At 37.3% G+C, this 22,951-nt stretch overlaps 1 protein-coding gene across 2 annotated transcripts in view; it reads left to right on the forward strand.

Annotated features, from left to right (window-relative positions):
* The window catches only part of rab6ba (RAB6B, member RAS oncogene family a), an 89,510-nt gene that overhangs the window by 37,357 nt on the left and 29,202 nt on the right, over nucleotides 1-22,951 (forward strand). For both annotated transcript variants that reach the window (XM_039691646.2, XM_039691647.2), the window contains exon 2: nucleotides 295-353. In XM_039691646.2, coding sequence (XP_039547580.1) covers nucleotides 295-353 — 59 coding nt within the window. The remainder of the gene's footprint in view (nucleotides 1-294; nucleotides 354-22,951) is intronic.

Here is a 22,951-nt window from a genome sequence, read left to right on the forward strand (position 1 = left end):
AGAAATCTTTTTTAATCTTTCAAATCTAAGACTGTGATGGTTTAGGAAGGTAACTCTGCCCTAGTCCTAATGCAATAATTTTCAACGGTTCCATAAATTCACTGACGACCTTCTGGGTAAGTCTCCTATTGAATGATTAGATCTCTTGGCAGTGGTTTCAATTAGCACAGTTGGCAGCCCACAGCTTGCAAATCAATCCAGTAAGCCCAGGCAGGCTTCACTGGCTTCCTCAGTTGCCGTCTGCTTTCAAATGGCTTCTATTTTAATGTTTCTCTTCTCTTTGTTCTCTTACAGTGGGGAAGACTTCCCTGATCACACGCTTCATGTACGACAGCTTTGACAACACATATCAGGTAGGCAGCTGTGGGCCGCTTGACGTCCTTGTCATTCCGTCACTCAGAGAGCTCAAAGTGTCCCTCCCCTTATTGTGTGACATCAAAGAGTCATTTCACACAATCTTCATAAAACACAATGGGCTGAGTTCTGTCTTTCAGTTATGAGGACAATTCTTTCAAATTGATTATAAATGTTCAACATTATTGTAATGTTTATTGATTCACATAAATGCTTTTGCGAAATTGTATTATTCATCTCCCCTATATTCATTCCCAATCTCCTCTGAATCAGCAGCAGCAGAGATTAATAAACATGTACGAACTGATTTTACCTATAATGTGTAGTGAACCTCTAGGTAAATGGTGAGCCAGATGTAGATTCAGCGAAAGCACTTTACATGCTAATATAGACTGTTGTTGTTGAATAATGTGTTGGTGGAAAGCATGCTGTTTGAAACATCGAAGCGTCGTCTATATGATGAGGTTCATATTTTTTTAATTAAACCTGTGAGAGAGTATAGCGGAAAGGAATCCATCTGTGAGATTGATGTATATGAGTGATTGTTTAATTACAGGATCTATTTTATCCCCTAGGCTGATAATTAAAGTTATCACGCAATTAAATTTTTATTCTTATCTTGAAATGTTTTATGAAAATGTCATAACTCCATCTTTAAACTACAGACTTTTCTCTGGTCAGATATCCTGGACTTCTACAATCATTTAGTCCACAATTAACTGTACCTTACATTCATTTTAATAGTAACACCAACATTTTAAAATCCAATCAACAACTGATGAACTTTTTCAATAATGTTACACTTTGATATACATCACAATACATATATATATATATATATATATATATATGATTTTTTTTCATCACGACTAATGAAAAATCATTGTAGTTTTAAAGGTTAGTTTGTAATAGCATTATTATTTTTAGCTTTAGCTAGCATTTGAACTTCCTTGCTCTCGATGTGTGTTCTTGCTTTTACTTGCGTCTGACCTTGACGGTCTGAAGCTGAACGAATGAAATGAGCTAGAGAAAATTTCTATGTCAATCTATGTAATCACCACAGACCAATGGTAGTTTGAAGGTGTTTACAAGTCAGAGTGAATTTTTCCTTTTCATCAGATTTTCTGTCCAATCAAATGCTCTCTAGAATCTAAGGCGCCCCACTCCCAAATCCCAAAGCTGCTGTGGCTGAAACCAGTCATGTGTTCACACAATTACTATTTTCTACATGGTGAATGGCACATAATGCACTATATGGGATAGGGAACCATTCAGACAGAGTAAATATGCTTTCCATTGGGGCGAGTTAAGTCTGGTTTCACGTTAGTGTCACACAAACTGCCGCAGTGCGAATACACATGATAGCACAGAACGGATCATAATGCATTAGTCTGCGTAGACCACAAAATGTATCAGGCCCATTTGAATTCTAAACAGAATGCTATATTTTAAAGCGATGGGAGAAACAGTTAGACATACTTGACGTTAGAAACAGCTCTGATGAGTAGAAGACCGTAAATCGCACACTATAAAAAAATTACACATCCGTTCATTGTTTTACTTTAAAAAAACTTTTTGTATTAAGACTAAATGGGAAATCTACTGTGGCTGATTGTGGCTGTCATAAACTGCCAAATGCCAAGTTTTCAGAGCTTAACGGCTCTGGCCAAGCTGTGATATAAGCGAAATGTGGCCATTTTTTCTTGGATGCCATTTCTGCGTTGTGATGCGATTACTCGGATCATTGTTGAAGCAATTAATTTGTTATTATTGTGTACAGTTTTCAATGTTTCGTAAAAAAAAAGAATCACTGTTCCTAATACTGCTGTCATTACCATCACACCAAGGATTTTAGAGGACAGTTGACTTTTCTCCAAGTCGTCAAGACTATTTCAAGTAGTCAAAAGGGCCCTTCATTGAAAAATCATCCATTAAATGGCTTTAAAGTACTGTTATGTCCCAAGGTCTAAGACATCTGTATTAAAATGGAATGTTTCCATTCCACTTATCTGCATGGTTTATAACCCATAAAACCTGAAGGGTGTTGAAATGATGTGAAAGTGTCATGTTATGTTTTTTTCAGGCTGAAATGCTCTGTAGGCTTGTGTCTATTTAGATGTCTTTGTGTTTGAGCTGAGTCACAGCTTTAGTGCACTACATGTTCTACCTGTCACAATACTCAACCGTCTGAGACGTATAAAGCTCTCTGAAGTCTCTCTGGCCTTGATATTGCCTTTCTCCCTCTCTTTATATCATCTCCATTCTGCTGCACCACCAATTGGGGGCTCTGCATTTAAACTTTAGTAGGACATAGACATACTGTGGAGGTCCTAATCAGCAAACAAATGTGGATTCATATTTGTTATTTATCCAAACTAGTGTTAATGGTTTGTTTTATAAATGTGCTGTTTAAATAATTAAATAATTGACCCTTACAGTTTTCCTCCACACTGGCACTGTACCAATAGCTTAATATTTATAGAATCACTGAATGTGGAGTTAAGCTCTAACCAGCCCCCTGATTATCACTTTCACAATGTGTGTTAAGACGATGTTAGTGTCATAAACCAAACTAAGCATGCTGCGCTGCTACAGTGTCAAACTGTAATACGATTACGAGTGCTTTGTAAACACAGACTGTGTTGTGCTTTCTGACGAGATGATAGATTCTGGAATCTCAAATCCAGAGCGCCGTTTTACACCATGTGTTTATTCTTACTAAACTGATTTGTTTCTGTATATTGTAAAGAGATATTATATCTGAGTTAATTTCTTGTCAACATTTTTAATTTGTTCAAAATTAAATTAAGATAATAATGTAACAAAATGTAATGTAAAAAACTGTAATTATTCACTGCCTCAAATACACATATTTTATGATAAGAAAGAAGTCTTTTGATAATTGATCTTTGCAGAGAAATGCATGGCTAGTTCAAGGTACTCCACAAAAAAATGATATACATTTATAATAAAGGCTGTGAAGGCTGTACTAATATGCAAATGACAATAAACTTGAACTGAATAGTTGTAAAAATATTTTTTACCGTAAACAATAACTTTTTTCTTTAAATGATTGAGTGTACAGTCATTTCTGCTTGGTTACTTATACCACATGACAGTTTAACTTTTACTTCTACACAGATCAATTTGTTTCCAAAACCATATAAAACAACATTAATTAAAAGGTCAATATAATGTTGGAAGTTTCATGCCTATACAGGATATGCCTTGCCAATCTTCACTGACAGCCAGCAGAATATGAAGGTTGTATTAGCAGAGCAATAGCACAGCTGTACATAAATATTTCAATCCACACAATATAATGGGAGACATATCAGAGCTATAACACAGCTGCCCAACTCACTGCTGAATTAAATGAACACCTTGACTCTCCTTTTTCCACCAAAACTGTTGAGCTTTACAGAGTCAATATTAACGATTGGGCTGCTATAGCCAAACCTTTGGTCTCTCGTATCAGTGCCAAATGTCAGTGTCATTGGTGCCAACAGTGTAAATCTTGGGCTGTGGACAATGTGAAACATGTATTGTTCTCTAAATCCACCTTCACTGTCTTTCCCACATCCATGGGAATTATGGGGAGAAGCCCCAAAGAGTATAACACTCTGACTATTGTGTGCCCAGAGTGAAGCACAGGGTGGATCAGTTTTAGGCTTCAGTATCATGGCATTCCCTACTGTGCTTGATGGGCGCATCATTGCAAAGGACTGCCAAACCATTCTGGAAGACCATGTGCACCTAATGGTTCAAGCATTGTCTGAAGGGAGTGCCATGTATCTGCATGATAATGCACAAATGCACACACCAAGACTTTTGTCAGAATGGTTTGAAGGGAAGTTGAACATCTCCCATGGTCTGCACAGTCACCAAATCTAAATATGTTGTAGCCACTTTGGAGGGCAAGTCAGAAAACATTTTCCTCCACCAGCATCACACAGTGACTTGGCCACCAGAAGATATATACTGTTCAAAGTCCCTCTGGCAACTGTGCTGGGCATGTGTCTGTCATTCCCAAGAGGAATTGAGGCTATATTGGCTGCAGCAGGAGGCCCTACAGTGTCAGTAAATGAATTTATAATTCTACAAAAGATTGCTATTTCAAATAAATGCTGTTTGTTTGAACTTTCTATTCTATTCTAACTATCAAAAAATCCTGTATAAAAATTCAATTTTCCAGCACAAATGTATTCGACACTGCATATAATATGAAATGAACACTGGAGTAATGATGCTGAAAATTCAGCTTTGCATCACATTACGCATAATAACACATAATAATCACAAAATACATTACAATATATTCATATACATACAAAAACATTCATATACATTAAAAAAAAATACATAAATACCTTACAATAGAAAACAGTTATATCAAATTATAATGATATTTCACAATGTTACTTTTTTCTGTCTTGGTGAGCATATAAGACTGCTTAAATAACATTAAAAAAATCTTACTGACCCCAAACTTTTGTTTAGGTCATGCTATGTATCTTGAATAACCTTCTGAGAAATTAAACCTTTTACTTTTAGTTGTTTCATCACATTAAACTGGGATTGGAGAAAGTCCTTTACAATGGAGAAATGTCACACATCAACTTCTCAGTTATTTCAACTATTTTCATTGTCAAATGGATTCCTCAAACGCGGGAGGGATCACAGGCATTCAGTGAAGCTGAGATGCCAGAACCTTGTTTCAGACCAATTACTGTGGCCATGCTGTCATATTCATTGTTTAAGGAGGTTCATTGATGACAATTGAATCTGACTGAAACCAAACAGTTCCTTTTGTCATCTGCATATGAATAAAATATATTGCCTCATCAGTGTCACCTTTGAGAAGTAAAAGGCATCTTAATGAGCTGTGACTCTCTACTGCTACACTGGAGAAAGGATGGGATACTAGCTCTTTTCTAATTTGCATATTCTTGAATAAGCTCAAATCAAGCTGCTCCTCAACATTTAGATTGACCTTAAGATGTCTGGCAGTGGGCTTTCATGATAACATATGCCAGAAGAGCAGAGAGCATCACCCCGACTCCTATCATCTGTCAGTCTTCGTCTTTATGCAAAATGAGAGAGACACATCTGCATATTTATGCCTTTCCATCTGATGTGGATTTATCGGTGTTTGAGTCGTTGTTAAATCAGCATTTGGAGAGAAATGTGAGCAGAAAATGGCAATTTAGAACTAAAGCTCCTGTTTTTCCCTCAGCTACCAGACACTCTATTTGGAAAATAAAAGTCATTCTTCCGAAATTGTTGCTTGCAATTTATTTTGATGATATATAAAACTATCAAAGAATCATAAAAAAATATCCCAGAGGAAAATTGCTTTGCTCAGAGGTTGCTGCTCTGTTGTAAATCAGTTATGTGTTCTCGGTTATATTCACATCCCGGCTTGCTTCTCCTAAAATTTCTTATTAAGAAATTGTTGCGTTATTCATTTAGCCAGGTTCTATTCCTATTCCCAAGTCATGTCTCCTCTGCTGGTCCCTCCCAGCTCTAAGTTTCTTGTGTCTCTGCTAGCCCCTCCAGATCCAAGATATACCTGCATCTCAGATGGTCCTACCATCATCCCACTCCTCCACCTCCACTGGCTCCCGTTAACTCCTTAGCTTCTCAGGATGTGCCTTGGGCCTAACGGTCTTCAGCTCCGCCTTGGTGTGACGATCCCCCAGCTCTGCCTCTGGCCTCAGAGCCCCGAACTCCATCTCCGCCCTCCGACCCATCGGCTCCACCTTGGCTCCATGCATCCTCGTCTCCATAGTGGACCATCATCCTACTGGCTCTGACGGGCTCCCTCGTCCCTCTGGCTCTGCCATGGTTTGATGCCCCGCGATTCCAGGCCCCCGGCTACACCCTAGTCCTCAATCCCTTCAGCTTGTGTGCATTCGTCCAAAGCCAAAGCCTTTCCTCCACTGTTGGACATTCAATTACATTGCCAGGACGCGCCTTCCGGGTGGAGAGACTACTTTCACGTTATCTGTTTTGCCTTAGTTTTGTGCTGCTAGTTATTGTGTTCATTTCCTGTCTTCCTTAGTTGACCTAGTTTTCTAGTGTGTGCCTATCTGTTGCCATAGCAACCTATTGTGTCCACCTACCCATTGTTATTTTCTCGTCTAGTCCTGTGAGCGCGGGGTTAATGTAACATTGACCTTTTACATAGTTAGTCAGGGTCAAGCAGGTTATGTTTCCGCTTATTTTCTGTCGCTGCCAGAAGACAGAAAGTTTTGATACGATTTCGTGAAGATACTGGACAAAGAGTGTTTTGACACCATACAAGTACTACATTTTTTCATCACACGTTTTTTTTTTTTTTTTTTTTTCTGAGTTGGGTGTGTACGTCATCAAATCTAACTTTATATTGAAACCATATAATAACGCTATATTATATGCTTTCAAAATCTGAGGTAAATTATCCGTTATCGCTTGTGGCACAGTGACCTATTTTTAACTAAAAATAAATAATGTGTACTCATAACCAGTGTAATTTCTTTATATAACAATCAGTTTATTCGATCTTGTTCATAGGGAAATTCATATCCATTACGTTGCTTTATTATGGATGGAAGGAAAATTATATTCAAACTCAAATGAAACAATTTTAATACTATACAAAAAACAATCCATCCAATGAGATCTCTGTGGGGCAGATCTGTCAGCCGCGATGTCGCAGAAATAAGAACCGTTTCTAAATTAGAAACTTTGCGTGTCGCCATCGCGTCTGGTTAGGACAAAAACTCTGATTAACATGGAAAAGATACCTTTTATCGCATGTACCAAGATAATGAAATGAAAACAGGGTGCCACTTAACTTTTCAGGTTTGAGTATTTATTTATATTTTTATTTTGCCACAATTAACTTTGCTACAAACAATGTTGGAATTTAAATGTCAAACTATGTTTCTTTTTACATTTGTTTAGTATGCATTGATCTCTTGTTTATTTATTAAGAATATAGCCTGTTTTTCATGAAATGAACCCTTTAAAATGTTACTTTAAGCTGATTTTTATTATTATTAGTATGATGAATAATAATTTAGCATGCAGATGCCACACACAAATATAATTCAAATTGCAATTACAATATTTGATTATTTTATTTATTTATTTATTGCAAAACTGTGCAGCCCTTTCCTATATCTCTATATCGGTTCAATATTATTTAAATACAGCATTAAAATGTAAACAACTCAACAACACCATCTTGTCTACCATCTCCTTACAATCAACACATTGGGTAAAGGCCTATCTAGTTTCCTTTTGGTAAACATGACTTTGCTAGGTCATGAGTAAAATTCCAGAAACATTTTCTTGTTGAACTCCTTGCTGCAGATGGGTAAAAACAAGCATTTAATGCCCTTTTAAAACTAATAGCAGGTTTCTTCTTTCTTTTGTAGGGCCTGTGAGACGTTTCTTTTGAAAGGGCTGAACAGTCAGCTGTATTAAACACACACTATATGTTTCACTGGGGCTTTAAGTCATCCAGAAAATTCCGGCATGACAGATTCTGCCCTGGTTCTAGCATAGTTTTTCTTTCCAACTTATCGTATAATTGATTTGAGTACAGAAAAAAAGCGTGAGTAAGAAACTTTAGAAGAGAATTAAGCGAATGAAGAGGAAGAGTAGACTGACTTCCTGTCAAGAAATCAGCTTGACTTGCTGAAATTTGTAGTTGTTTTGCCGTGATGGCTGTTTGGCTGCAGATGTGAGATTTTGACATGCTATAGGGTCCAGTGGGAGAACTGTGCTGTCCTGCCTGACTGAGTTGCCACTCAACACGGTGCACTGGAGTGTGACTGTTTTCTGCTCAGCACAACCAGGGAGCAGAAGACACAGAATCTTAATTTCAAAATCTAGTGAGATGCTTCTGTAGACAGCATCATGGGCACACTCTTGACACGAAGGCTATTCCTAAAATTAAGCACCTCCTCCTAATACTCACACCAAGTGTATTTTTCAAATTCTAAGGCGGCATTAAATATATCTTCTTAAAAATTAATGCAATCCTATCATGCATTGTGAGCTTGTTTCAAATAACAATTACAGACTTGTTTTTAGAGTATTGCACATTCTTCTCAGGTCACTTTCATGTGAGAAGACCATTGCAGCTTCTGTGTCACATTCCAAAACTGCCATTGAGGTTCCATTTCGGTTAGAATGCTTAGTAAACAGCTGTCTAGGCAGTTGCCGACAAGGCAGCACACTAGGGCTGAGTTTAACTCCACTTTAAGACATAACATACATTTCCCTATGCACTTGCTCTTGGGGGAATCCCCTCCGCCAGTTTGAAATGTGTTAAACTTCGTCAAGTGGACAAGGGAAGTTTATTTGGACAGACCCTCGACCCCTCAATTTGAATGGACAGAGCAAGTCTACTCAACATGTACACTTCAGGCAGATCCACAGACCACAATGCTTGTGACATCACAGCAGATTGCTCTTAATTTACCCCCACACAATCTAGTCTATGATATTGATGTGTGATGTATGTGTTATTTTGACATTTAGCCACATTTAATACATGTAATTACCTTAACATGGCTGTTTTTGACAATGTTACAGATTATTGTATTGTTATCGTTTTTGTTTGAGTATTTATTTATAATTAATGTAAATATATTAATATAATATTTATTATAATAGTATAATATAATATAATTAATCATATTTATTAATAATATTTGTTTATATTTAATTACATTTTTATCAACCCAAAGATAGATGCAGACAGACCTATAAAAAGCATAAAACAAATTCATAAAGAAAATCAGCTCCAGATTCCAAGTGATCAAGGGCTTAGGCCATGGTGTTCCATTTAAACACATGTCAAGGGTTTTTTTTCAATTTATAATTTTGAATAAACTCCAAAGCACAATGACTAAGTGTGTATTTTTTTTATTTGAATTGTTTGTCAGCTCGCACATCTGTCTGTCACGATGCCTTGATGAGTATTGATAATTAATAATGTTATTATAATACTCCCAATCAACGACTGCGGAGGGTAAAGGTACTGTTATTTCACCCTTTTTAATTTCGTTGAGGTTGTGTTCCCACATCGTTAGCTAGTTTGGATCGCTATAACTTGAATGACTGTCAACTGTTGAATGAACGAGTGTTAAGCATGTCAAGTCGCGCTTTGTTTACTTCCAACCGGAAGTCGCGCCCACTTTTGACGCAAGGCCTCATGGGGCGTAGGAAACTTGTGGATACCATAGCTTTAACTGAATTAGTGAGTGAAACTAATTCAAACTGATAAATTGTGATTTCTTTGTCAGATTCATTAAAAAGAAACATTTCAGTATGGTGATTCTTTAGTGAATTAGACTACACAGATCACACTGTTTGCATGCTATTATTGACAAATTCAATAACTTAACAAAAAAATTATCGCTTGTAGCGTATCTGGACTGTGTCAGGATGACTCATTCAATTCTACAGTACATGCAATGCTTTTAACCCCTTTGAGTCTCATCCGTAACTCTGGCCTGACACCAGAAAGTCTGGAGTAGATTCCCTTGTGCATGTCCTCTGCATGTTAGAAGACACACACATACAGTACATACTTTTACATTAAACTCAGATTATGAGCCATGCAGTGACAACTGATACGATATATTCTGGTGTGTAGGCATGTTTCCTACCTCATATACCTCATAATTTCCTACCTCATAGAGCTGAACTCTAAACGCCTATATTCAAGCTATAGGAATATGTGCCAAACACTTCTTTCTTAGTATCGATGTAAACCTTAGCTGAATGTATAGTTGATTGTGATAAAATGTATGATTCTATGTGCAACCACTTTCTGGTTAGAAATTGCATCTTTCAACAAGGCCATAAACTATGTAGATGATCTACCCTGACAAGACAAAGGTAGATATTCCGGCTCACAACTCTCGAAGGTGATTGACCGTTCACCCCAAAGAAGTGTGAATTCCATTGTCCTCAAAAGGATGGGATGCCAGTTTCTCTCCCTCTTCTCTTGGATGTTCTTCTCTTGGACTCTCTTTATCCATCTCTTCAACTTCTTCAAGATCTTCTCTTCAGTCCGTTTGTCCTTTATTTCCTGTTTCGTATTCTACTTTGTTCATTTCCACAGATGAGTGACATGAACTTGACATGACATGAAATTTTTCTTTGAGTAACTTCACTTCAAGTGACCTTTAAATTCACCACTCCTCTGCACTACGGAAGAACCCTGGAGAACACGTGACACTCAGAACGAATGACAACCACGCGATTTCCTTACTCAGCAACATAAGAGAACCATATAGTATTCGTATTATCGAGCTTTCAAAGCGTTTAAGATTTGTTTATTACCATTTAGGGTGATTTCAAGGTTCCGGTCTCTGTGATTTTGCCATACTGTTGACCACTTTCTACCTCTTGTATCTCTTTTTCATTGTTTTGTTGCTTTAATCTGTTATACATTTATTCCATGTAAGTTTAGTTCACCAATATACGTTTTCCTTTATTAAATACATTATATTTATTTGATTGACTGTCTGCTGCTCACATTACAAGGTCCCTTAAATGTTTGGTCAAGCTACGATGCTTTACAAATTTGTCCATACTTAAATAGTATTTTTATTAAACAGGAAAGTTAATTTTCATGGCCAGAGAATATCAAAGCAGATCTTTCGAGAATAAATTGACCCCATGAAAGATTATCCTGACAATCGATCTATCCTAGACAATTAACATACTAATATTTATTACAATTCGTTGTGATTAATTATTGATATACATTTGATCTAATTTTTCCTGCCTGTATGGAGAACTGACTATAATTCACTGTATTCAGTTGTCCATATAGACCGTACGTTGGTTTCTTATTCCCTTTACGGGTAGTTTGAATCTATGTATGTGATTACTGGACATGTTCATGACCAGTTAGTAAAATTATATTCCCTTTATTTGAGCTAAGAATCGCTACATGCTTTTCAATAGCAGTGCAGGAAATCTTGCCAAATTTTTTAAATAATCATTTGGCAAATACTAAATTCAGACACTTTTGCTAGTGATTAAAGCACCATATACTGTACTTTATACCCTATATGTAAATCCAATTGCTTTTCAATTCATTGGAACTATGGGAAACGCCCATGCAGGGCATTGTGGGACTGACCACAGATTGGAGAAACCATTGAGAGCAGTCAAGAGCATCTAAAAGTTGAGAAATGCTCAACTTCATGCAAATGTGTAGAAAACGTTGTGCGGCAGTCAATCGTTGTGAGGTGTGGGTGCGTCTGTCATGAGCATTTCAAAATATGCCAATAGTGCTGGAGTTTCTGTTGATTTAGTGTGAAAATCATATCGTTTACTTATTAATATATTTCAATCAGATTTCAAATGGTTAAATGCTTTATCTTTGTGTCTAGACTGTTAACAAAAGTGTATTAAATTGATTCTTTATCTTTACTTTAGACATCCTGGAAAAAGGCTATAGCATCTTTCCAAATGTATGTGTACAGTATAATGTTGATCCCCTTCTGTTCCCCCTTACTCTTGTTTTCTTACTGGTGCGTGAGCACATTATGTGTTATATGCTTGTGTTATGTTCAGGTCCCACATCTGCCAATGCGGTGCAGCGGCTCAGATCCAAAATGGAGCTCGCGGAAATTGCATACTACGACCATCTTGTAAGCATACCAGGCTGACCTGATGAGGGGGCAGGGCCTGACACTGTGAAGAGTTGTGTCTGACCACAGATTTGTCTCTCCATATCACCAAGAAGACAGCCCGCACCATCAACTACTCCATGACGTATCTGAGGACCGTTATACTCTCGAGAAAGGCTTTGGGAAAGAGGTTCTGATGTCATTTCAGGCCTTTGAGGGGAGACCTCAGAAAATCTACTACCCCTGGCACCCTCGGGGAGCAGTGGTTCCAACGAGACTGTAGGCCCGAACCCGTTGGGGCACTGAGAGGCTTGCCCCCTCCGAGGAGGGTAACAGAAAAGAGCGTTAAGTTGTTCCCTGCCGGTCACCCGCTTCAGGGCACGGACACACTACTCAGAGAGAATTAGAGGTCAGTCTCAAGGGGCTGATTCCCTAAGTAGAATTGTTGTCAGTATGGAAGCTTCTGTCAAATGTTTCTCAATCGGTTTAGATAGGGATTATAGAGATAGGGAACATAATTAGATTTTGTCCACCTCGATTCAAGGGAGTACTATGCTACTGGAGTTGATTTGGAAGGAGTTTGGGTAGGTGTTTTATGCATTTCCCCTGATTTCTCTGGTCCTGCGAGTTCTAGAGAGGACTAACCAGGATGGTGCTAGTAAACTCGTTCTGGACGGCCTGAGTTTGGATCTCGGACCTTCTATCTCTCCTGGATGGCTCCCCTTGGGAGATTCCATTTAGGAGGGGCCTTCTGTCGCAAGCTGGGCATTTGGTACCAATATATCATCCCCGGCCAGAGAAGTGGAACTGTGGGTCTGGCCCCTGAGCGGGACTAATTTGTGAACTCTAGAATCCTAAACTCTAGAGCTCCTTCCACAAGAAAGTATTATGCCCTGAAGAGGAGAGTCTTCACTTTATGGTACAGAGAACACCAGTTGGACACAGTTAATGGCACAGTTGGTTCAGTGCTTGAGTTCCTTCAGGATATATTTTTCAGTCTATCCCCATCCATGCTTAAGATCTAATTGGTGCCATAGCTTGCTTACTATGCACCATACAATGGTTCTTTGTGGATACACCATCTTTTAACTTGTTTCTCGGCACTCTGAGGTTAAAGCCTGCTACGCCTGTCAGAGTCCTATATATGTGTACTATTGTTCACATTTTTATGTATTTTAAATCTATTACAAAAATCTATTATAATGAGTGTATATTGAGGCCGTGTGTCCACCAAAGCGTTTTTAGCCAGCTGAAAACGCTAGACGCTCTGCTGAAGACGCCGTGCTTTGGGCGCTTAAAGGATTAGTTCACTTTTGAAAAAACTTTTGCTGATAATTTACTCACCCCCATGTCATCCAAGATGTCCATGTCTTTCTTTCCTCAGTCGAAAAGAAATTTAGGTTTTTGATGAAAACATTCCAGGATTTTTCTCCATATAATGGACTTCAATGGGAACCGGATGGTTCAAGGTCCAAAAGATAGTGTTAATAACAGTTTCAGATGCAGCTTCAAATGTCTTTAAACGACACCAGACGATGAATAAGGGTCTTATCATGCGAAACAATCGGTTATTTCAAAACTTATTCCAAAAATGTAACTTTTCTAAGGACAAATGCTAGCCTTTCTCCATTCTGTGAGGCGCGTTTGCAACGTCACGTAGTACGTAATTACGTTCAAAAGGTCACGGGCTTGGTAGCCAGAAGTACAGAGTCAGAGTGTTTACAAGTTGAACGCATAGGTTGAACGTGAAAACTAACTCAAACGCTGTTTACAAAAAAGGAATTAAAAGGTAAAACAACGATGTCGGACGATTTTGATTCTGTACTTCCGGCTACGTTGCCCGTGACCTTTTGAACGTAATTACGTATTACGTGACGTTACAAACGCGCCTCACAGAATAGAGAAAGGCTAGCATTTGTCCTTAGAAAAGTTACATTTTTGGAATAAGCATTGAAATAACCGATCATTTCGCATGATAAGACCCTTATTCATCGTCTGATATTGTTTAAAGACATTTGAAGCTGCATCTGAAACTGTTATTAACTGTCTTTTGGACCTTGGACCATCCGGTTCCCATTGAAGTCCATTATATGGAGAAAAATCCTGGAATATTTTCATCAAAAACCTAAATTTCTTTTCGACTGAGGAAAGAAAGACATGGACATCTTGGATGACATGGGGGTGAGTAAATTATCAGCAAAAGTTTTTTCAAAAGTGAACTAATCCTTTAAGAGCGTTTTGGCAGCGCTTTTTCCGTTGAGACGTTTCGTTGCTATGATACAGAATATCCGCAGCACAGTTTGAATGTTGTGACAGTTGGTCAGTGTAGTTTAGTCCTGCCCCTCCTCCACTGTGATTGGATGGCTGGGTAAAAAGTGACCGTGATGAGCGCTGCGTTTTATCCGAAGTTGAACATTTTTCAACTATCGGCGACCAGTAAAAAACGCCAGGCGCTCGGCGCTTTAGCGTGAAAAAAAAAACGCTTAGCGCCTCGTTACGCTCATGGCGTTTAAGTAACGCGGCGCTCCCATTGAAAACAATTGAAAACATACGCCAGGAGCGTGGAAAAACGCTTTGGTGGACATACGGCCTAAGAGTATAGAGCTGCATTTTCTAAGTTCTGGATGGCAGTTGAGAGCTTGAGTTGCCATGACAACCATGGCGCATCTCGATAACACAGAGGACCGCTTGCTTGACTAACAGCAAACTCTTGTCTCTCTCAATCTTATTGAAAAAGACGCATTCTCATCTGTTGAGTTGACCTCCAGGCAGGACAAGGTCTGTAACACATATAAAATGCATACAGTGATTTACATTACAGTTGACTTCAGTTGATTTTGCTGTTACAGGCAAGATTTGTTCAGTAGCATCTGTTCTTTCTGTATTGAGGTTGTCTTCACTAAATAGATAAACAAGCCCAGATTCTTCTGAATAAATCTTACCTGACATTCTATGATGACCTGGATCACTAAAATCCATCACATACATCTTGTTTGTGTTGTCAAGAAAATGATTAGTGTAGCCTTGAGAGTCCTGTCACATGTTAAAGGAAATAAATGTAGCTGTGTAATGTAAACACATTAAAGCCTTCCTGATATTGACCAGATGTCCCAGCATTAGCCCACACGATCGCTTAAAGGGCACCTATTATGGAAAAATCACTTTTACGTGGTGTTTTAACATAAATGTGTGTTGGCAGTGTGTGGGCAAAACCACCCTAGAATGATAAAAATCCACCCAGTGTTTTTTTTAATAATCTCAATAAATCATATGCTCTGTCTCAGAACGAGCTGTTCTAAGATTCAGCTCTTTGTGACGTAGAATTGAGCAAGGGGTTTGATTGACAGTGTGGTTGTGGCCTAGACCCCGCCCTCGGTGATCTGTACACACCATCCTCCATTGTTTCAACGACAGCCGGTAATGTCTCTTGGTTCTGTCGTGGACTCGTGGGTTAGTCCTGTTGTTGTGGCTTAAAAGTTAATCCTCAAGTGTGGATCGTCATCTACTGTTTGCAATCCAACGTCACCTCTAGTAAGTGTATTTTATGATTTTTGAGCGAATAGTCATTTCAGTCTGTCAGCCAATTCAACAACAAATGCGTCTAAAGTTGTCATAGGATGTCTGTGTATATATATTGTAATTTAAACATTGTTTGTATAGTGTGTAACCACACGTTTAAAAATATATATTTAAATATATTGTATTAAAAACTGCATATATGTTGTTGTTCTTTAAGTTAGCCATCTGCTCACATTTGCCACAGTCAGAAGCACCTGTATGACAAGTAAACATGACGCCACTGGTCCCTCGCATAAATGTAAAATTTTCACTTGTACGTAGCAAACTTTATCACAGAATGTGTATGTAGTTTCAAAAAACGCCAGCGTTAGTGTGTGTCTGTGTGTGTGTGTGTGTGTGTGTGTTGCACATCCATACTTGCAAAAAGACGCGATTACAACTCTATAAGTACATAAATGTATCAAATAACCATACCGAGACGTACTGGTCCATTCTCATTTGTGTTTATTCTGCCGGAGTCTCTTCGTACTATTTATTTATTCCGATTCAAACGTACGCTGAATGACAGACAAAACGTCTCTCACTCTCCCCTTCTGCTTACCGACTGCCATGCCATATAGGTATCAAGTTACGCCCTCATCCAAAGGCAGGGCGGGGATATGCACCTCATTTGCATTTAAGGTGGTATACACCACAAACAGCTAATTTTTAATCAGCCCCCAAAATGTCATTTTCAAATGGTTATAATAAATTAACTGTGGGATATTTTGAGCTGAAACTTCACAAATACATTCTGGGGACACCCAAGACCAATATTACATCTTTTAAAAAGGTTTAACATGGCTCAGATTATTCACCTAGCCGATTGAATGGCGTCATACTGTACCTTCATGTCCCGCATTGAGCTGTTACATTCCAATCAATATGGCTTAATGAAATGCTGTGGACCACTGCATGTCATTTGTCTTCAGGGTAAAGGGGTATCGATGCTAAATGGGAAACTCACCAAGGTCTACTCTAAAACAAGGGATAAGTACCAGCTTAATCATAGGATAGGATTTGATTCTGTTGAATTTGACAAATGTTCATCTACAGGTCAGCACTCCATTCTTCGTAATATGATTTGGATTGTGTGACTGTACAATCACAGACAGGCACTTTGTAAGCAGTGGAGCTCCCAGCATGCTTTGAGTCTGCTCACCTGGGGCATGTTGCATTCTTAAAATGTATGCTTTGATTAAATGCAAATACAAAGATAAACAGATAAACAGGATCCGGCCTGACATTCACTCAAGGTGGTGCTTTGTGAAGCAGATTAGTGTGGCTAATTTCTCTTCTGGTGGAGTTTTAATTGGCGGTCGATTCTAATCAAACTCCTGCCATCCTCCCTTGGGGCACCACTGGTGCACTCTGTCTAAAGGGCATGTTCTGTCTTCTGTGCGAGATTGGCTATGATGCCTGCTTTTTTGATAATGTTTTACATTTATATGTTCATTATATTCTAATATATTCTCAGTGGGCATAATTTAGGTTGACTGTATGACAATATTGCCTCAACAGTGTATCGAAAGAAGACTCGTGATTAGCTGCTTCCTATATTTGGTACCTAAAGCAACAACTTTTGTCTGTGTGCCTGTCACAGTTTTATTTGCCAGTTCCACTTTATTTATGAGGATTTTAGTAGCTACAGGAATTCAATTTTTCCTTTTCTTATCAGAAGATCTTTTTTCTTGAGGCTTTTAGGAAGCTGTGTTGGAAGCCACGCTCTGTGTTTTAAAACTGATGTGTGTGTGAAGCTTAATAATTAAAATGTTTATGAATAATTCATTCTGAATCTCTTTGTGCGAGCACTCCTCTAGCTGTGCAAGTTTCTATATTTAACATCGGCGTCACTTTTTCTCTCTCTCTTTCTCGCCTTCTTTCCTTGAAAAGCTCAACACCTTTGGGTTTTCATCTTGACACTGTTTAACACAGGAGGTTTCTTTTTTATTTTTGTCACAGAAACCCCTTTTTATGTATATGCTTTAAAGTCTGCACTAAGCATAAACCAGAATTTTCTACAGAATGTTGTTCTTATAGAAATGAATGAAGTTCCAACACAGATTTTTCATTATATAATGGTAATAATAAAGAGTGCTTAAAATAAGAGTAAGTGATTTCTCAGTTCATTTAGTGGGGTATGAGTGAGTAAAGATGACTTGCAGTTTAGTAAGTATATAATGTTTATTCAGTCATCACCCTGACATATGCAATAAATTATTCATTACTTAATGATTGTTCAGCTGTGAATTTGTAACTCTTTACCTAAAATAACCAGATTAGTCATTGGAAAATGAATCAGACTCTATCAAAAAGCAAGAGCAACTACAGTTGTTTTCATTTTATTTTGCAGCACTTTTCATCACTTATTACTGTCACGTTCTGTCTGTTTAGTTTCATTTCCATGTACTTTTAGATTGTTTCTCTTCAGTTACATGTTCCCTTTGTTTCATTCCCTTTCGCTCTTCATTTGTTACTTTGTTATTGAATAATTAGCTGTCACCTGTTCGTTATTGAGTCCATTAATCCTGTCTATTTAAGTCCTTCAGTTCATTCAGTTCTTGGTTCGGTATTGTTTGTGCTTAGCATGCGGTTGTGTTTTGTTTGAACCCTTTTGGGTCTCTGTTTGTATTTATTAAATAAACCACGCTACTTTGGAACTACCCTGCCTATCTTCAACATCTTTGGAAGTAAAGTATTACAATTACATTTGATTCTGACTGAAAGTTCACAATTTGAGTAAAATATCATTTATTTTCATGTGGCACTGTATAAAAAGGAGTGCAGGAATCACTGGAATAAACTAAGAACAACGCATTATATGTCTCATGTGTATCTAAAAATCTGAAACGTTACCTAAAATTTGATATGGTTATTCTGTTATTGAAGGTTAATTTAAATTCACAATGCTTTTAGGAAGGTAATGGGGGTCCATACATGTTAAACGAAGCATTGAGAACTTTGTAAGTGTACAGACTGTTAAGAAGATACTTTATAAAGACAGTTCACTTCATGTATACAGGTGGCGCCATCTTTGGAAAACAGTCACGACAAGTCAAACCACCAACAACGTGCTGAGTGATCTGAACTGTAAAACGGCGTTCGGGGATCGACTTATCAAGACTATTTTCTAAGATGGCTCCTGTCTGTATACGCGAAGTGAACTGTCTTTATAAAGTATCTTCTTTAGTAAGTGTAACGGTCTTTTTGCATGTATGGACCCTCATTATGTTACTGTGTGAGTGTGGGGCTATTTTGAGCCTTTTTAGTGGTATAAACTGGGGATTTCTTTTTACTTGTTAAATGCCCCCAGTACTAGCATTATATTCTAAACTGTTTTTAGAGATAAAACTCTTTACATTCGATTATCATGAAAACAAATCTCAGAGAACGGTTGACTAGGTACCGATGTTTTATTAGACCAAAGGTTCATTTTGCACCGGAGTTCTCCTTTAACTTCCTTCAGAGGCTTGTTGCATTGTGGGGATATACATGTACTGAAACCAAAACATAATGAAAATGCAACTCAGTCAAGCAAATCAGGAGTAATAGATTTCATTGGTTTTATAATCATCTTATTAATCATTATTAATATCATCAAATACATTAATACCTGGAATTAATTAATAAGTTAACAATTAATAACAAATTATTGGACTAATGTACAATAAATCCAACCTTACCCAGGCCAGATATATACAATACACTCACATTAGCAAATCTCAACTGCTTGATTGTTTAACATAGAACATTTTAAACTACATTTTATATTAATGTATTTAGTTACCAATATATATACCAATATATTAAATGTTGGATATATAGTAGACTACATCTACAGTATTTAACCGTATACTCACATAAAGCAATATATACTATATAGAAAATCTCAGCTATCCACCTTATCCACAAGTTTCCGAGGGGCGCTCCTGTAAAAAATAAAGTGGGTGAAACTTCCGGTGACGCGGCGGAAGTAGCATTCCAATGGTATTTTGTGTGTTAGTTAGCGAAGAGGCTAGCTGTTTTTCGGAGAATTATTTTACTATTTAAAGACGCAAATCTTTATGAGAGATGTCGTTACGGAGCTCAGGGACAACATGTGCTGTTCGCGGTTGTATGTATAACCGGACTAAACTAATTTAGTGGCTTAAACGGGATTGTTTTGAACATAAGCTGAAAACGAAATCAGAGTGATCCTCCCAAAGCCCGTCACTGATCCTGCCAACGACTGTAGTTTCCATCACCTCCCAAAAGACGAAGAATCTTCCTGTGTACATTTGTTTAAATTCTTAATATTATATAAACTCTATCAGCATGTGATTGGCTGTTCGCTACTGATGTTACAGCTAAACTCAGGATCAAAGCCTGTGTTGACAGAATACCAAATGTGCCAGTTAATGTATTCAAGTAGCACATTCATTTATAATTTTGAATAAACTCCAAAGCACAATGACTAAGTGTGTATTTTTTATTATAATTGTTTGTCAGCTCACACAACTGTCTGTCACCATGCCTTGATGAGTATTGATTATTAATAATGTTATTATAATACTCCCAATCAACTACTGCGGAGGGTAAAGGTACTGTTATTTCACCCTTTTGAATTTCGTTGAGGTTGTGTTCCCACACCGTTAGCTAGTTTGGATCGCTATAACTTGAATGACTGTCAACTGTTGAATGAACGAGTGTGAAGAATGTCAAATTGTGCTTTGTTTACTTCGAACCGGAAGTCGTGCCCACTTTTGACGCAAGGCCTCATGGGGTGTAGGAAACTTGTGGATTCTGCTCTAAACAATGCGCGCTGCCATGACGACGACTCCAATTGTCAACTTCCGGTTCGAGTCTGGTCTATGCTTTTTTGCCATGAGTTTTAGATTGTGTCATCCCCACATTGCTAAACTAAATCGAAAAACCATTCATCAAATGTGATCTGAACACATTATTTTTTATTAAATCAGATAAAAACAAAATGAACGTTTTTCTTTTCTTCATAACCTCCAAAGGATATAGCTGGTGCATGACTGCACGATCTCCCTAATCTAGCATGAACATCCGACAGTTTCTATCACCCGACTGCTGCAGAATGGTTAGCTCTTTACTGTCTACCTCTGCTTTCAAAGATGCATAGTCTATATATTTCTCACTCAGGCCTGTGAGGTTATAACGTTACGCCGAGTTTCATTCATGAGACCAAAGTCCAGTTTGCGCACTGTCGCCTCCGTCATGATCATCTATTGTTTCTTATTTATTAAAACCAGTCAACTGGTTGATGAAACATTGATTTAAATTAAGATTCAATTATTTAAAAAAACAAATAATTCACTTTAAAGAAAGGTTTCTTTGTGGTTTCTCTTTAAAATCTCTGTGAAAGTTTTAAAGTCGCTTATAACGGTCATATCTGTGAATATAAAATGCATGTGTAGACTGATATTTTTTCCGATCTATGTAATATATCATTGTAGCTATAGATGAGTGGTCTGGACTAGAGTGCTAGCTAGCATTCTATGTAAACAATACTTCAACAGGAAGTGGAAAACCGTTTCAGTTGAAACCACAATGAATCACGGGAAATGAACGGACGCAGAATAAGGTGATTTATCAATCATCACAAAATCTAAACAGTATATACGCACAGCTCTGTACAAATTTGGATATATATATATATATATATATATATATATATATATATATATCCAACTTTATCTGCAGACATAGTATGCTTGTGTAGAGTGATACTAAATATGTATAATTTCTCAACTGATTGAATGTTTTTTATAATCACAAAATCAGATGCAAAAGCCTCTAAATGCCATTTGAAATTTTCCATTAATAGGTAATTATCATAGCCATTTAATTGAAATTACTGAACCTAAATATACAAGTTTGATAAAAATCATCATTAAAGAAGAAAATTTCAAATGGCATTTAGAGGCTTTTGCATCTGAACTCTTCAAATGTTTACTATTATCGCCTAGTAATAATCTCTGTTAAATATGAAGTAAGGCATGAAGATATTAGGTCACCATGATTTTGCCAAGACATGTTTCTGGGTATTAAAATACTTTACATATTTGTATTGATCCTGGAATAACATTCCTGTCAAAATGTATTCCTAATCCTATCCCCTACACCTAAACCTACACCTACCCATAACTTATACTTGAAATCAGATGGAAAAGCTAAGTGAATAACACAAATGTAGAAGCACCTAGCCCTGGTTGTAAGCCTAAACTTGATATAAACTGTAAACTTGGCCCTGAAATCTGATTGGTTGATTGGAATTTTTCTCCAGGATCAACAAAGATTTTGATCTAGGAACTTGTTGTACTTGGTGAAATCACGTTCACCAAGAAATTAAGATATAATAAACATCAACATCATGGTTTTCTGTAAAGCTGCATTGAAAATGTGTTGTGAAAAGCGCTATACAACTAAATGTGACTTTGTCTAATAAATTATATCTAATATAATAAATTTAAACTGAATCTTTGAAAGTTGGCCTGAGACAGGTCATTAAATAAGCTTTTTTCTAAAGGCTCCACTCTCCAAGGGTGGCTATTTTTTTCGATCAGCTCTTTTGTGCTAGAAATTTTACACTTATCACAGACAAACTGAATCACACACAAAAAGGCCAATCCTCTGTATTATGCCACTGATCTGTGGACCCATCCATGAACTGCTGTCCTGGAGGAAAGCTCACGCAAAATTCATACGAAAATTTTGTATGTAATATGCAACGTATACATCTGAAATAACAATAAACAAACTTATTAGTGGACATACCATTTTGCAGATGTTCGCCCAATTGAACATACACTCCCCATAGTTGTCATTTGGCAACTAAGGTGAATTGAACAGATGGTTTTAAAAACATGCTCTATGTTGAATTCAACAGTTACAATCAAAAGGCAATTTTCAGCATTCACTGGTTTTACAAATGTAATCGACACAATTTTGCAATAAAAGCACCAGCAGAGAATGAATTTGCTTTCAACATCAGAAGGCACTTTCTTTCCATCAGTGTTTTAAGTAATTTCAACATTGCAGTTGTGAGGTGGCCTGAGCCAATGCATCATTTTATCTTACAATAATGTTAGCAACCCATCTCTACATTTAAATTCTGTGTAGTTGGATAAGGATATCTGGTAAAATAACAGATATTTTAACAGTATTCAGGAATTGCTGGGTCTGTTATTTTGGGATTTATTTTGAATTATTTGCTCACCCTGATGTTGTTTAGAAAATGTACGATTTGTCTTCTACTCAAATTAAGTTATTTAGGAGAATTATTTAAATGCTTCATTACAGGGGCTGTCGAGTGCCAAAAGGAAAAAAAATTATAACAAATACCAGAAAAGTTATAATTATGTAATAATTATACGACGATGTAA

This window comes from Pimephales promelas, chromosome 8, assembly GCF_988280905.1.
Source record: "Pimephales promelas chromosome 8, fPimPro1.hap1.1, whole genome shotgun sequence".
Taxonomy (NCBI): Eukaryota; Metazoa; Chordata; class Actinopteri; order Cypriniformes; family Leuciscidae; genus Pimephales; species Pimephales promelas.